The sequence below is a fragment of the Thrips palmi genome, unplaced genomic scaffold (assembly GCF_012932325.1).
Source record: "Thrips palmi isolate BJ-2018 unplaced genomic scaffold, TpBJ-2018v1 HiC_scaffold_16, whole genome shotgun sequence".
NCBI lineage: Eukaryota > Metazoa > Arthropoda > Insecta > Thysanoptera > Thripidae > Thrips > Thrips palmi.
The window spans coordinates 15640118-15654038 of NW_023144625.1; the positions used below are offsets into that span (position 1 = coordinate 15640118).

The following is a 13921-nucleotide window of genomic DNA, read 5'->3' on the forward strand; positions in this document are numbered from 1 at the left end:
TTTTGTTCAGGCTTAAAACTATTAACAGACAAACCAGTGTGAAAAAGTAAAACAAAATTTAGTTTTGAAGGAAATGGGAGCTCCTCCCAGAATGACAAGATTTAAATTACCCATTTCAATGCTAAAACAATGAAGTCAATACAGATATGATATTCAAAATTTAAAACATCAAGCAAGGGAGAACTTAAAATACTTTTTAACAGCAAAAGCTGCAAGTTTCCTTGAACAGAAAAGGTCATTGTCACCATTTATGGTGGTGCCTGTACAAATACAATTGGGGAACCATCGGAGGAGAAAGGAAAATGTAACTAATTACAAGTATTCTTGCTTTTCCTCAATTACATAAGTAAGGTAAAAAGTAGAGAAAATAATATTTATAGATAAAATACAGTAACAATGATTATTGTAAGTCACAAGATCTCAGCCAATAAATTTATCAATTAAGAGATCATTTTACAAAATTCCATAGTACACCAGAAACCGAACTAAAGATGTCCACTGAATCAGATGTGGAGACTCAGAACGGTCTTAAGGCGAAGTTGGTGAATGAACCAAATTTGAAGTAGCCATGTACAACATTTTCATTTGTCGACTCAAGCCAGACCCAGGATGAGCATTTACGTATGCCATCAATTGTTCCTGCAGTTTGCTTATGATATACATATGCTTACGTACATCAGCATCATTAGCATCTAAACCCATTACAGCCTCTTCCAAGTACCTAAAAACAAATCCAGAGGAGGGGGTTAAAAAAGAAACACATATGATCCTTGTTAATCAAAAAGCGAAGGTGCTGCACTGAATGCATGTAAGTAAAATTACCTCCTTTTCAGCTCTGTATGATCGTTCAGGTCAATGGAAAGCTGCTGAATCAATGATAACAGAACATTTTGTTTCAAGGGGAATGGCTGACTAGAGAACAACTCTTGTGGGTCAACCCGTTCACAGACGGTGAGAACAAGTGCAATACTTGATGCTGATAAAGCCTGAAACACAAATTCAAACCATTCATCCAGTAAATTCTTGTTGAAATTTTCGAGAGGAGTTAAGTTATCCCAAACATACCTGCTGGAAAGCTGAATTAAAATCTCTTTCCTGGATGCAATTTAGTATCCGTCTTTCCATACTCGCATAGTCACTGACCGAGTGCGCAGGGCTAACAGCACGAGAACGCACAGCTGTAAGACTTGTCAAAACACTCTCCTCAATGACTGCCTTCTGTTGCTTGAATCCTTGAGCAAGATTTCCTTTAACAGTCTCACTGATACTCTTGCTTAATTTATCATGAAGACTGCAAAATTATTTTAGGAATAAATACAAGTTACAAGGTTCTTTTCAATGACTCAAAAATAACACGGGAACAAAAAGGGGGAGCACTTCATGGTTTTTAATCTACTCACCTATTTTGAAGCCTTTGTAGTTGATTTTCAAGAGTATTGTTAAGCAATAATGTTTGTTGTTCATGAGCAACCTGCATAGATTCGGCGACAGACTGGAGCTGAATCAGCATTTCTTGGGCTCTATCAGTTTGTCTGCGCTGCTTTTCTACAGTTCCATCAACATACTGCATGTCTGGAAAAAATAAAAGTATGAAAACCTTGTTGTCAAATTTAGTCTTAAAGTCATAATAAACAAAAGAAACTTACATTCTTGAGTTCCTTTGGAGAAAGAATTATTTATCTGATGAAACATGCTCTGAGTAACCTTTTCCATACCAGGGACTAAAGTACCAAATGATTCTTTGTAAAGACTTTGAAGTGCAGGCTGAGCCATCACAAGTAAGGATTGGTTAAGCATATCCACAAAAGACTGCAAATTTCAATAAGCCGTTTTAGTTCAATAAATAAATCACTTCAAATTTTCACTTTAGATAATTCATATTTGTTCTCACCTTATTAGTAACCAACTTAGCCAAGTTATCTTTCATCAGTTGGTCTGTAGCTGCAAGTTTGGTGGCAACCTCAGTGGCCACTTGCTGCTTCATTTGTTGTACATGGCTTCTAACAACTGGAAAAAAAAAATGTATTAGTAGTTACACTACAACATGCAAATCAAATGAAAATTAATAAGTTTATTATAAATCTTTAATTTACCTGGCACAACCTCAGATTGTATTTCTTGAGATATGAGTACAGGGAGTTGAGTAGTTATTATATTACTAATGGACTGGGATATCACTGACATTAAAGCTTCTTGTCGCTGGTTCTCCTGTTGATCCCTAGCGCGCAGTAGATTTTGGACAGAATTTTGGAGAGCATTCTGAATAGCATTCTGGATGCTCATTTCCAATTGCTTTTGTTGAGCCAGAAGAAGACCTTGTATTTTATCGCCAAAGTGAGGTTCAACAGGTGCAGTCTGACTAAGCCGCAGTGCACTGACTTCTTGTCTTAAACTCTGTCCAAATAATAATAATAGAAACAGAACTAAACAAAACCTACAAGTGTAACTAAGTACAAATTGGACAGGTAGGTTTACCTTGATTTCAACTTGCTGCTGTTGGAGAGTTTCTAGAAGCAAGTCAACTCTGCTCCATGTTGTCTGTTGCTTCTCAAGCTGCTCAGCACTGACCATTACTGGTTGCTTCTCTTGTGCTGCAGCAACAACTGCTTGAAGAGCACTAGTAGTACTAGCAATGGATGTTGCTTGTAACGGGGTAGGCAGAGACAAGGGCAACTGTGGTGCCGACATGGCAGGAAGGATAATGTTCGATTCAGTTACTGGAATAGGGATGGGCCCCGGTATTGACCCAATACTGGTTTCAACCTTGATACTAAAATAGAAAGAAAAATTAAAAACATGCATTTGAAAATTTTCACAGAAAATCAAATTAGAAAAGAAAATTAGTTAAAAATATCATGCTTACATTGAAGGGTCTTCAGGAACACCTGAATTTGGAAAGTTGAAAAGTATCCCATCAGAGCTACCATGAGACAAAATTTCCTCAACTTCTCGACTAGGACTGCTTCCACCACTTGCTGTGGGCTCTCGCTTCCTTGTGAGGCAAGTGTCAGACTGAGCAGGAAAGAAAAAAGTTAACAAAACCTTCAAAACACTTACATTTTCCAAAATTATGTTAAATTTAGGGTGAAGATTTCCATGCAAGTAAAACACAAGCAGACACAGGAAAAATGCGCTAGAAGAGAAGTAGAAGTTACATAGACAATGACAAGAGGAGTCACTACGTGCTCTTCAAATTTAACATCAAGACAACAGCCAATGTTATATAACAAATCAATGATGTCTCCAACAGAAATAATAATTTAAGAAACAAATTGCTAACTTTTGGGCACAACTGAAACAAAGCCTAACTTTTGCATGCTGATGAAAGTCAGACATGCCCAAACAGGTCTAAGAACAAAATACAGTAGGAGCAGCCATGAATTGATCACTGATAGACATATTTCCACAAAATAAGTATCACAATAAAACCCAAAAGATAATTATCTAAAATGTCTAGCAAGATACTTTTGGTACATTTTAGGCCTTCACATACAGTGATCTACATTGAAATTACCATGGCTTTTCCATTGCTTTTTCCTTTCGTCTTCAAAGCTCTCAGATTTGCAGCTTCAAGTTTGGATGAAGATTCAGCTTGCTTTTTGGATTTCTCAGCAGGTAGTTGACCTAAGTGCTCGCTCACCTGTGCCACAAGATACTGTATGTCACATTGTACATGAGTCATTAGACCCTAAGCCAAGTAAAACTTTGGTAGCCAAGGATGAAGGTTGGCAGCTTGTTTAAAGATAAAGCTTGCATGTTAAGAGACTGAATGATGCTAACTCACGCATACTACAAATGTATTGGTGAGTTGGCATGGGTGTTGACTTTATGAAACAGGGAGGAGAAGTAAAGCATTGATTGATAAGATAAATTAGTAATTGTTAGCATTCTTAACATCAACTTACTGGCAACAGAGGACTCTTCTGTGTGCCATCTGTATCGCTTTTTTCATTTGAAGAACTAAAATCGTCAGGAGTCATCAGATTACTTAGGCACTTGGGTTCTGAAGATTGACGAAGTTCGGGCAATGGTGTCACATTATTAGTACTATCTGTAACTGCCAAAGCCAAAGTCGATGTCACAGAGCTTTGATTGCTAATGATCTTCTCCTTGCAGTTTTCGGAGACGTCAGAGAGTCCTTCTGCAAAGGCTAAGATGGAAAAAAAAGAGTAGCAGAGAAAAAATTAGACACCACTTAAACCATCATTAAGGTGAGAATACCAATTAGGGTTATGATAAGTCCTGATAAGACAGTTTGTTTCACAAGTAACACAAAACGACAATAAGTACAGGATTAGCAAAAGAAATTTAAAGGAAAAAGCAATCGGAAAGGTAATGATAAACTTAACATGCATTTAATATCACTGTACCTTTGAATAACTGAGGTGAAAACCCACCAGGAGATTCCTTCCCTAAACACACATTAAATGTTAGTGATATGATGAACAAACCATGAGTTGGAATAAGTACAATAGGATTACATCAACAAAATAGACGGGGATGATAACAAAGCCTATCTAAAGGAAAGGGATCTGGTGTTACTAAAACCTAAGTAAGGAAAATGGAGACCTGTCAAAGGTGATATTTTTTAGCTTTGTCTTTACCCAAAATAACAGTCATGCAACTAAGTCACTACCAACCAACCACAAAGTCTCAAATCAACAGCCAGGTTAAAAGGACTTCAGGGATTTTTAACTGGTCTAAACAACAAACTTCAAATAGGATATTCTAGAGACTTAGTTTCAAATTGCAAAGATTAAAATACCTAGAGTATCTTCTGAAAATATGCTCATTGTCTTCTTGGCTTCTTCGGGAGGATCAAATGAAATAATGCAGCCTCTCAGAGATTTAGGGTGCACAACATACATTCTGACAACCACTTTCAGTGACTTCTCTTCATCGTCTTCTTCCCCTATGTAACACAAACAAAAAAGAGAATAGCCGATATTATAAAGGTCAGATTCTTCACCCAATATAATGAGAAAAGAAATGAACCTCACCTGCATCATCATTGTCCTCATCATTGTTATCCATGAGGGCTGTCTCCAAATTGCTTGTAACATCATGATGACTTTTTACGCTTCGAATCCCAGCATCGACAATTCCAAAACTAAGGATTGGATTGGGCAAAAGAAACTCAGAAACAGCGCAAACTCGTGCTAAATCTGTCTGCACATCTTTTTCAAGTTGAAGGACATATAGAACCTGCAACAACAATAGCAAGTGAGTTGATTGATTAATCAATACGTAGAATTTCTCAGGAAAGGAATAAAACTTGCTACATTCTCACCCTATTGTTAATATCAGAGAGCATTATAAAGTCACCAGACAGATCAATACCAGCTTTCAAACTGATAGTTCCCGGTAAGGGTGAAGATCGATTAGAAGCAAAACATATAGTCTGTAGGCAGGACCAGGTCTCGCATGACCAAATTTTTAGTTCAGAATTATTATCTGATCCAGTCACAACATACTTCCAAAATTGAGTGCTGGAACAAAAAGAACGTTAGCAATAAAAGGAGGAAAAATTTCAAGTATGTTATAACCTGCAAAAAGGTGGGGATACATACTCTGCAGCTGCTGAGTGAGATCGATGGTTATCAAGGAAAAATAGCGACGACAGTGGTTTTCCATCATGTGGTTGCCACATATGAAGACAACGAGGCTCTTCTGAGCCTTGCATGTAGACCTGGTAAATAAAACACACATAGAACAGGACACTGGGACTAACAATAGTAAAACAGGAGCTGTTCAAAATAATGAGAGCCTTCATGTACCTGGAAAAATTTAACATATCCATCCAAGCTGGCTGTTGCTAAAGCAGTACCATCAGGTGAAAATGCAACATCAACAATGTCTAGCTCATGGTGGTTCAAGGAGAGCATTCCCTCCTTAATGTCATCAGGACGAAGTTCTTTATCTGTTCCATACTTCTTAGTCACCATTTCTACATTCCATATTTGCGCCTAGACAAGACAATGAAAACAGAAATAGGACATTGAAAGTGGCCAAAATTTAACTCACAACTATATATTTTTGTAGTGTCAAATTTAATACCTTGGGACCATGAGTCACGACTAGCATGTTTGCCACTTCTTCATCCTCTGGATTTGAGGTGTCCCCATCATCTTCAGGTATGAATGGACACCAAACTAGACGATGAATCAAGCCTGTTGGCTTAGGATCAATATTTTGAGACACATGTAAAATTAACTTGGTTCTGTAACACTACTAAGGAATCTATAACTCAATAAATATTGTAGTTCAAGAAATTTTATGAAAACAGGTAGGATTGAAAGGATACTGTAGTGCATTCAGCGTGTCTTCAATTCGGTACACAAACAGGGTTCCAGCTTCATCAACAATTCCAAGAACAACTTGGGACGCTATGTGAGCAAACGAAATATCCTGAACAACTCCAGTGATACCTTTGCAAAGGTATCGATGGTTATTTTGACGGTTGACGATTCGCACCATGCTTTCACTTTTGGAAACAACTGACGAACAGAAACAAGCACACTATTGACAAAATTACAATGTAAATGATCAAACTACAAAATATGCATGATTTCAGACAGACCTTGAATGCCAAATGCAATAAACTTCCCCGAAAGATGGACCGCTAGGAGCTGTCCTTTGTAAAATCGGACATCCCAGCTGTGATCTACAATATTGTTGGTCTTAACATGAGAGCTGCTTTTATCGTGATTTCCAGCACTGGGAATGATAACTACATCAGAGCTGACAATTTCTGTGCTGTGCTGATCATCACTCCCTTGAAATTGGCTGCAAATAAATTTTGACAATGCATTAGACAAATCTGAATGAATGTCTCACAATTTCATCTCAAACGTTAGAAACTTACACAATCTGCCTTGCATCTGATGGTGTCATGATGGCTTTCTCTGGTCTGGAATACAAATGAAAATGATAATAAAATAATAATTTCAAGAGCAAATCTTGGAGCTTCATCAAATAGTTGTGAGTTCCCTGACACGGCCACACATCAGTGGATTTTGACGTTAATGGCCACTTCCAAGATTGCTTAGTGTGCAGGTGTGGAGAGTTCTACAAAATTGCACACAAAGTACACACCAATGACAGCCATAATGCCTTGAGATCAGGTATGACATTAACTATGGGAGGTTATGAAGCCCTAAGTACACAGATAGCAAAACACGTAGGGGAGGGAAAAGAGAGGACATAACCCAAAGGAGACTGATGTCGCTCTAAATATCACAACTAAAATACAAATGCATTACCCCTTGATGGGTGAAGACTGACCCGGCGATTTTCTCCGACGAGGTACGTGATGCCCAGCCAGATTCAAACCGTACACAAACTGGAATAGGGAAGCTGTATAACATAACTACTTACTTTTTATCTTCTTCAGCTCCCGCGAAGAAATACGACTTAATGCTTTTCAACATGAATAATGCCCTCAGATGAATCTGGAGGAAGATACAAGACTATGCATCATCCCTCCTGTTCTGCCGCCGAGCCGAGGTTGATTGAAAGGAGTGTGAGTGAGAAGGAGAAGGGGAAGGGGGACGACCAAAAGCCGAAACTTTGACAAAGTGCTATTCAGATTGCTATACGTCACTGTCTCTCTTCCCCGTCTCTTACCTTATACTCGTCCCAGCGTAACCTTTCCGAAAGTAGCCCCTCGTCCGTCTTTTCCCCAAATCGGCGCATTTTATTTCACAATCCTCAGGAAATAAGTATTGATTCTAAAAATAAAGGCGATTCCGGCAGACAAAAATGTGTGGGGCTTTCACTGATATAAGCAGTTATTATTGAATCTCTTTCAGTTGCTCAAAGATAATCTAAAAAGTCGGGAGCTCGGTCGGGAGGAGAAGCCGCCCTCGCGCACAAAATCCGGGATATCTAAAGAAGAAGGCAAAGTTTCGCAAAATAAAGGCGATTCCGGCAGACAAAAATGTGTGGGGCTTTCACTGATATAAGCAGTTATTATTGAATCTCTTTCACTTGCTCAAAGATAATCTAAAAAGTTGGGAGCTCGGTCTAGAGGAGAAGCCAGCCTTGTGCACTCAAATCAAAATTTCTGAATAATAAGGCACAATTTCGAAAGACAAGGGCCAGCTGGGCATACAACAACGTCTTAGGTTTAGAGAAATGCAAGCTGTCATTATGATATCTCTTTCAGTCACTCAATCTTAGTGCAAAAAGAGGGTCCTAGAGACCGGTGTTTTGAGGGGCTCGGACCGGCGCGTCGTCTGCCCGCGGAAATGCAGAACCCGGAATGCTTAGTGATTAGGTCTAAGATTGTTCGTATTTTTTCAACGTTGTTTACTTATACGATTTATTACGATCGCAACGGTCTAGAATTGATTATTAGTTTTTAAAAATCCTATTACCTGCGGGACTATTTTCTGTTCTCTGGCTACTGGCGGAGTGATTTGGAAAGGTTACGCTGGGACTATCCGCTTGGGCGATGGTGGATAGTGGACAGTGGACGTTTCAGGGTGCGACGTTGCCAGCCTGCTTTTGTTTGTTTACTTCCTCGTCTTGTCACCCTCCACACATGGTTCTCATCTCGTGTTTTAGCCTTTTCTAACTCACTATGCAAGAAATGCAGCTGGAGCAGCTTCAGGAAATAGCGCAATGAGTTCAAAATGATGATATTGTTATTGGTGAGCGGCAACGTCGCACTGAACCAGCGCCTTATAACCGGGAACAGACTCTCCTGAAACGTCCACTATCCACTATCCACTAAGGGCTAAGCGGATACGGGGTTATTCGCGTCCGCAAACTAAAGTCAGAGACCTCTGGTGGCTGAGCTGGAACTAAACATAGCGGGCGACGGAGCAGCGGGTTTTTCAGATAGAGTAGTTGAGCTAACGCCGGACAAGAAGAAGAAAGGAAGAACAATGCTTCAAGAACATGGCCGCCAGGGGCTTTGTCGGCTGCTAGGCCCAATCAGGAGCCTCCGGCCGCCATGTTCTTGAAGCATTTCTTCCTTTCTTCTTCTTGTCCGGCGTTAGCTCAACTACTCTATTGGAGTTCTCTGTTTGGCCATGATTTTGTGCTTTTATTCGTATATTGCGCTTTTAAGTGAATAAAATGGGTGTGACTTTTCAAAAATAAATGCCGCTCGCTGTTGTAGAAAAACGCTGTCTTGTATCAGATGCCTTTCTAATGGCTAAGAATGAGAAAGAACGTCCAGACCTAACCTAGTCGGCATGTTGTCGGTCCGCGCCATGCCTCCGGTGGCGTCTGCTCCAAGCGCTGACACGGGGAGGAGGGGAAAAGTGGCTAAATATTAAATTTAACAAATTAGAATTGCTAAAATCACGCTCATTTGAGGTCATAGGAGTCCATAGCTTCCGTAGAGAATAAAGTCACAGACAAACATAGTATAGAATCTAACGAAAGTACATTAATAACGAAGAAAACAAGCCACCTGTTTCGAAAATGGCGGTGCTCCGTCGCACGCTATCTGGGGGCGACGGTGCTGCGCTCTCGCGTCGTTGCGGACGCGAATTTGCGACAGAGTCGGAATTCGGACGTACCATTTTTATCTGTTGCAGGCAAGTGTTTCTTCTTGAGATATGTAGGTATATTCCCAAGACCAGGTACTGCCAGGACCAGCGAAACTGGAGAGGCAGTTCGTTCAAAAATCCAAATTTAGGCGCCTTACGAAATGGAAATAGTGCCAACGTACACATACTAATACCCTGTAGTTTACGTTCTCAAATACAGACTTCTTGAATTTTTCCGGAAAGCACATCAAAGATCCCACTATAAACAAAGTTTTTCAAACTTCATATCTTTTCCTTTTTCTACAGCATTTCGGAAGTAGAAGTTTGCTTAAGAAAAAGGTTGGTATGGGTTGTATCGATACTCCATCGATATTACATATCGATATCCCACTCCACCCCACCCCCTCCCACCTCACCCCACCTCCCCTACCACTTTCCCCGTCAAATAAATTGTTTTTGTCGGTGCGGTAGGTTATTTCAATCAATGCCAAACCTCCAATGGTATGAAGTAAGGGGCCTCCTACGGGGCTAGTGGTAGACGTAGTTGTTAAACAAAGTAAGAAAGAGTTAGTCTCGACTGTCATCTTTTTTCATGATGGACAAAAAAAGATACATGTTTCATAACATACTACTTCTCATCGGTGCTTCACTGGTAGTCTTAATTTTATACTTTGAAATTCTTCAGTTAGAAGGGAGTAATCAAAAACTAAGTAAGTGTTATTTCCGCCCCGTTTTGCTGTCATTTTCGTATCACCCCTCATCATTTTTCATTGTGAGTAAAAGGACACAATTTTGTTTCTCATTGTTATATTTTTCTCATTCAGCGGAAGAAGTGTCTTTGATAAGGGCACAAATGCATCGCAATGATAAATCAAGTTTATCTTCCCCAATAATTGGAGGTGGAGCTGGTGGAGGATCTCTTGTTGAGGTCCCAAATGTAATTTTGGATGAACGAAAGGATTTAGTCGTCATCTATAATCGAGTGCCAAAAACTGGTTCCACTAGCTTTATCAATGTGGCTTATGACTTATGTAGGCAGAATAGCTATCACGTTCTTCATATTAATGTAACTGCCAATATGCATGTGTTATCACTAGCTAATCAGGTAGGTCCCAATATAATTAATTCTATTTCTTTAAAATGAATTTTAAATACCTAATATTTGTGTACAATTGCAGGTCAAATTTGCATTTAATGTAAGCAAATGGGATGCTATTAAACCAGCTTTGTACCATGGCCACATAGCATTTGTAGATTTTGCAAAGTAAGTCTTACCATTGCAAGCCTTACATTAATATGTTAGTGTTCCATTACCTCTAATAAATTGAAATTTGTTGACAGGTTTGGAATTAAGTCTCATCCTGTTTGGATTAACCTCATTCGACGTCCTCTTGATCGTCTCGTGTCGTATTACTATTTTCTGAGGTTTGGAGATGATTATCGCCCATACCTAGTACGCAGAAAACATGGTGATAAGATGGTATGACCCCAAGTTATGCTTATGCACCCTTCACTCTCTGTGTCTTTATTATCATTGTTTAATTTTTTTCCCCAAGAGCTTTGATGACTGTGTTCAGAAGAAGCAAGCAGATTGCCACCCTGACAACATGTGGCTCCAAGTGCCCTTTTTTTGTGGCCATTCTGCTTCTTGCTGGTAAGTGCAAGAAGTTAGTGTCACAGTTTCTCCTTTTAAGTTTTTAAATACATTTTTTCTTGTATATTGTAGGGAACCAGGAAATAAATGGGCTTTAGAGGAAGCTAAGCGCAATCTTATCAATCAATATCTGCTTGTGGGTGTTACTGAAGAGATGGAGGACTTTATTCGAATGCTTGAAGTAACACTTCCAAGTTTCTTCAAGGGTGCAGTGAAACACTACCTGAACAGTAAGTTTGGCCATATTATTACACAATATTGGGTCGTATTTTATTTGAAAATGTTGCAAATGTTATAACTTTTCCATTTTTTACCTTCAAAGGTAAAAAGTCTCATCTCAGACGAACTGTTCAAAAGACAGTACCCTCCTCTGGTACTGTAAAAATAATACAAGAATCAAAAGTTTGGCAAATGGAACAGGAGCTGTATGATTTTGCCCTAGCTCAATTTCATTTCATGAGAAGGAGGACTCTAGGGCAAAGTGCTACCAACAGGTCAACTCAAGCAACAACTGAAAGACCGCAACAGTTTATGTATGAGAAAATACGACCCAAATAACATTGTTGACTAAAAACCATGTCAGAGACTCCAACAATGAATTCTTAAATGCAGTACTTACAGAGCTCAACAAATGTGTTTTAAGGTTTTGTCTTTTGTTTCACTTATTTGTTCCTGAAACAGGATTGAGAGAAATTTGAGAAGTAACTCAATTCCTGAATGATGAGGAGGTCTCTCAGCATCCACATTTCTTCTTTATACCAATATCAAAGACAAAAACTGAAAATCCCGTATTATTAGTACCTGTTTATTGATTAGTGCTCAGCATGTGATACATTTGTACTTTGATACCTATTTTTTGTTTGAAACTTGCCTCTGTACACTGACATAAAAACTAGAAATGTTTAGACTTAAAAAGTAAAAATGCAAAAAGTCTGTTCTGTGGATCAGTCCCTAGCTGTTACAAAAATGTAGGCAGTCAAAGTTTCGATTGGACTCAAAACATTCAGGTAAATAAGAACAGTTTATTGTTTTTGTTTTTTTCATTTGTTTCTGAATTTTGTTCCATGGCAGTTCATTATCTAGATGTAAGAAGACATTATAAACGTTACATGAAAGTTGGAGATGAGGCAAATCATTTAAATCATATCTTCCTTAAACTTGTACATAGTTATGCTTGTTTTAATTTTGTATTAATGTTATTTTATTTTAACTCTGATGATGAGAGGCTTTAATGATAAAATTGAAATTAGACTGACGGTGTATTTTTTCTTATTACTTGACTGTGATTTTTTGCCTCTAGTACTTAAATAAATTATCCTGAATCCTTTTTCAAACTTACCTTATCTACCCTGACCATTCAAATTTTTTATAAACCAAGCACCACCTTATTAATTCTACTTTTGTTCTCAGCCAAGCTTGATTGGCCATGAGGAAAGTAGGGCTTGTGTCAAAAGAGGGTCTGAGATCGACAATGTTAATTGTAAACCCGTTTAACATCTTAACTTTGGTATACAAACATACACATGTAGAAAATTAACTGTTGGCAAGAACAGAGATGTTGTGATAGCCATAGACATGTTACAACAATAAAACATTAAGTTTACTAGAATTACAAAGTATGAAAATACTGAAGTATAACTTTATATAAAAAGAAAAACTATATATAATTCTTTGAAACCAATGGAATGAAAACTACTTTTAAATGTGTAAGTTCTCTATGACTATACCCAAGAGTCCACAGTAAAACAGTCTGAAAAGATATCAAAATTCACAGCAAAGAAAGGAACACAAAGACCAAAAATTAAATTAAATCTCCAGATCCCCCCAAAATAGGTTGACAAGATACATCACTGGAAATAGGAAATAATATTTCTAAAATACAGACTTCCATGTCTTTTATATCATTACCAAAAAAAAAAGGCTGTGGATTCGTCACCTTGTGCAACATCATGTTACACTACTAAATGGTACTTCGTCAACCAGGTACTTAGCTATGGAAGCAGTATAATTCAGCAGATACACACAGTTGAAATATGACAAAACAACAAACAGTAGCATAAATGCTGTATCTGTTCAAAGGTTAAGGTATTTGCATCATAGATAGCTGACAAAAGACAACAGAAACTTAGGAGAAACGTCAAAACTTCAAACCGACCCTACATACTTGTTGATTGAAACACACAGCAAGCGAACGCGACCAGAAATCTAAACTAAAACGAGATAAAGTTTACGAAATTCCTTAAGAGACATTGCTTGAAAACAGCAGCCAGGAAGCTAGATATTCCTGATCCTAAGGAAAAAGACTAAGTTAATGATACATCTAACCTACAGGAATGCCAAAAAGGATACTTGTAACTCTTTGTTCCCATGTTTCAACCATATATAACTCTGTCACCATGAGGTAACGAAAATACCAATAGCTGAGAAAATTGCTCAGCCTCTCAAAAAACTTCAACATCGCAGCGTTCAGGTAATTAATTCGAAAATGTGATCGTTGTTTTGAGACCGCTTACGTTGTACCGAGTATCGTGGGAGGGGGATGAAGGGGAGGGGAGGCGGGGGAGACCGGGAAAAGGGGGTGGGGTGGGTGGATGTATGATTCACTCGAAACCCGATAAACTTCTAACGAAACGATAGACTCGATAAAAAATTATAGTTTGATTGATCTACTAGAACTGAAGAGTACAGCAAAATCTGTCAGGTTTCTGTGGTAAACTGACCGGCCACGGCAGGTCGAACGCGTGACGCCGAAGCAAACGGCTGC

General features: G+C 38.6%; 3 protein-coding genes across 9 annotated transcripts; 1 reads left to right on the forward strand and 2 right to left on the reverse strand.

Moving 5' to 3' along the window:
* Positions 1-39: 39 nt before the first annotated feature.
* On the reverse strand, positions 40-7545 carry LOC117642686 (enhancer of mRNA-decapping protein 4). Of its 7 annotated transcripts, none has more exons than XM_034381116.1 (22): positions 7378-7545; positions 6866-6910; positions 6581-6786; positions 6305-6497; positions 6058-6220; positions 5778-5966; positions 5571-5689; positions 5291-5489; positions 5001-5205; positions 4766-4912; positions 4371-4412; positions 3906-4150; positions 3515-3640; positions 2864-3012; positions 2476-2770; positions 2094-2394; positions 1892-2007; positions 1647-1809; positions 1401-1572; positions 1066-1291; positions 823-986; positions 40-721 (listed from the first exon to the last, which is right to left on the reverse strand). In XM_034381116.1, the coding sequence occupies exons 1-22, from the start codon at positions 7428-7430 to the stop codon at positions 529-531; spliced, it is 3711 nt and encodes a 1236-aa protein (XP_034237007.1). In that variant the 5' UTR covers positions 7431-7545; the 3' UTR covers positions 40-528. The 7 variants fall into 7 exon arrangements, with proteins under 7 accessions (XP_034237007.1, XP_034237011.1, XP_034237006.1 ...); XM_034381120.1 differs by having other exon boundaries at positions 3906-4057; positions 4398-4412; positions 7285-7391; XM_034381115.1 differs by having other exon boundaries at positions 7285-7391.
* Positions 7546-9902: 2357 nt separating this feature from the next.
* LOC117642688 (heparin sulfate O-sulfotransferase-like) lies at positions 9903-12484 on the forward strand. The gene is made up of 7 exons (XM_034381127.1): positions 9903-10213; positions 10328-10608; positions 10682-10767; positions 10845-10983; positions 11060-11157; positions 11230-11387; positions 11480-12484. Exons 1-7 carry the CDS (start codon positions 10096-10098, stop codon positions 11713-11715), a joined length of 1116 nt encoding a protein of 371 aa, XP_034237018.1. The 5' UTR covers positions 9903-10095; the 3' UTR covers positions 11716-12484.
* On the reverse strand, positions 12187-13716 carry LOC117642693 (serine palmitoyltransferase small subunit A). Its single transcript, XM_034381131.1, has 2 exons — positions 13507-13716; positions 12187-13226 (listed from the first exon to the last, which is right to left on the reverse strand). Exons 1-2 carry the CDS (start codon positions 13613-13615, stop codon positions 13105-13107), a joined length of 231 nt encoding a protein of 76 aa, XP_034237022.1. The 5' UTR covers positions 13616-13716; the 3' UTR covers positions 12187-13104.
* Positions 13717-13921: the final 205 nt, after the last annotated feature.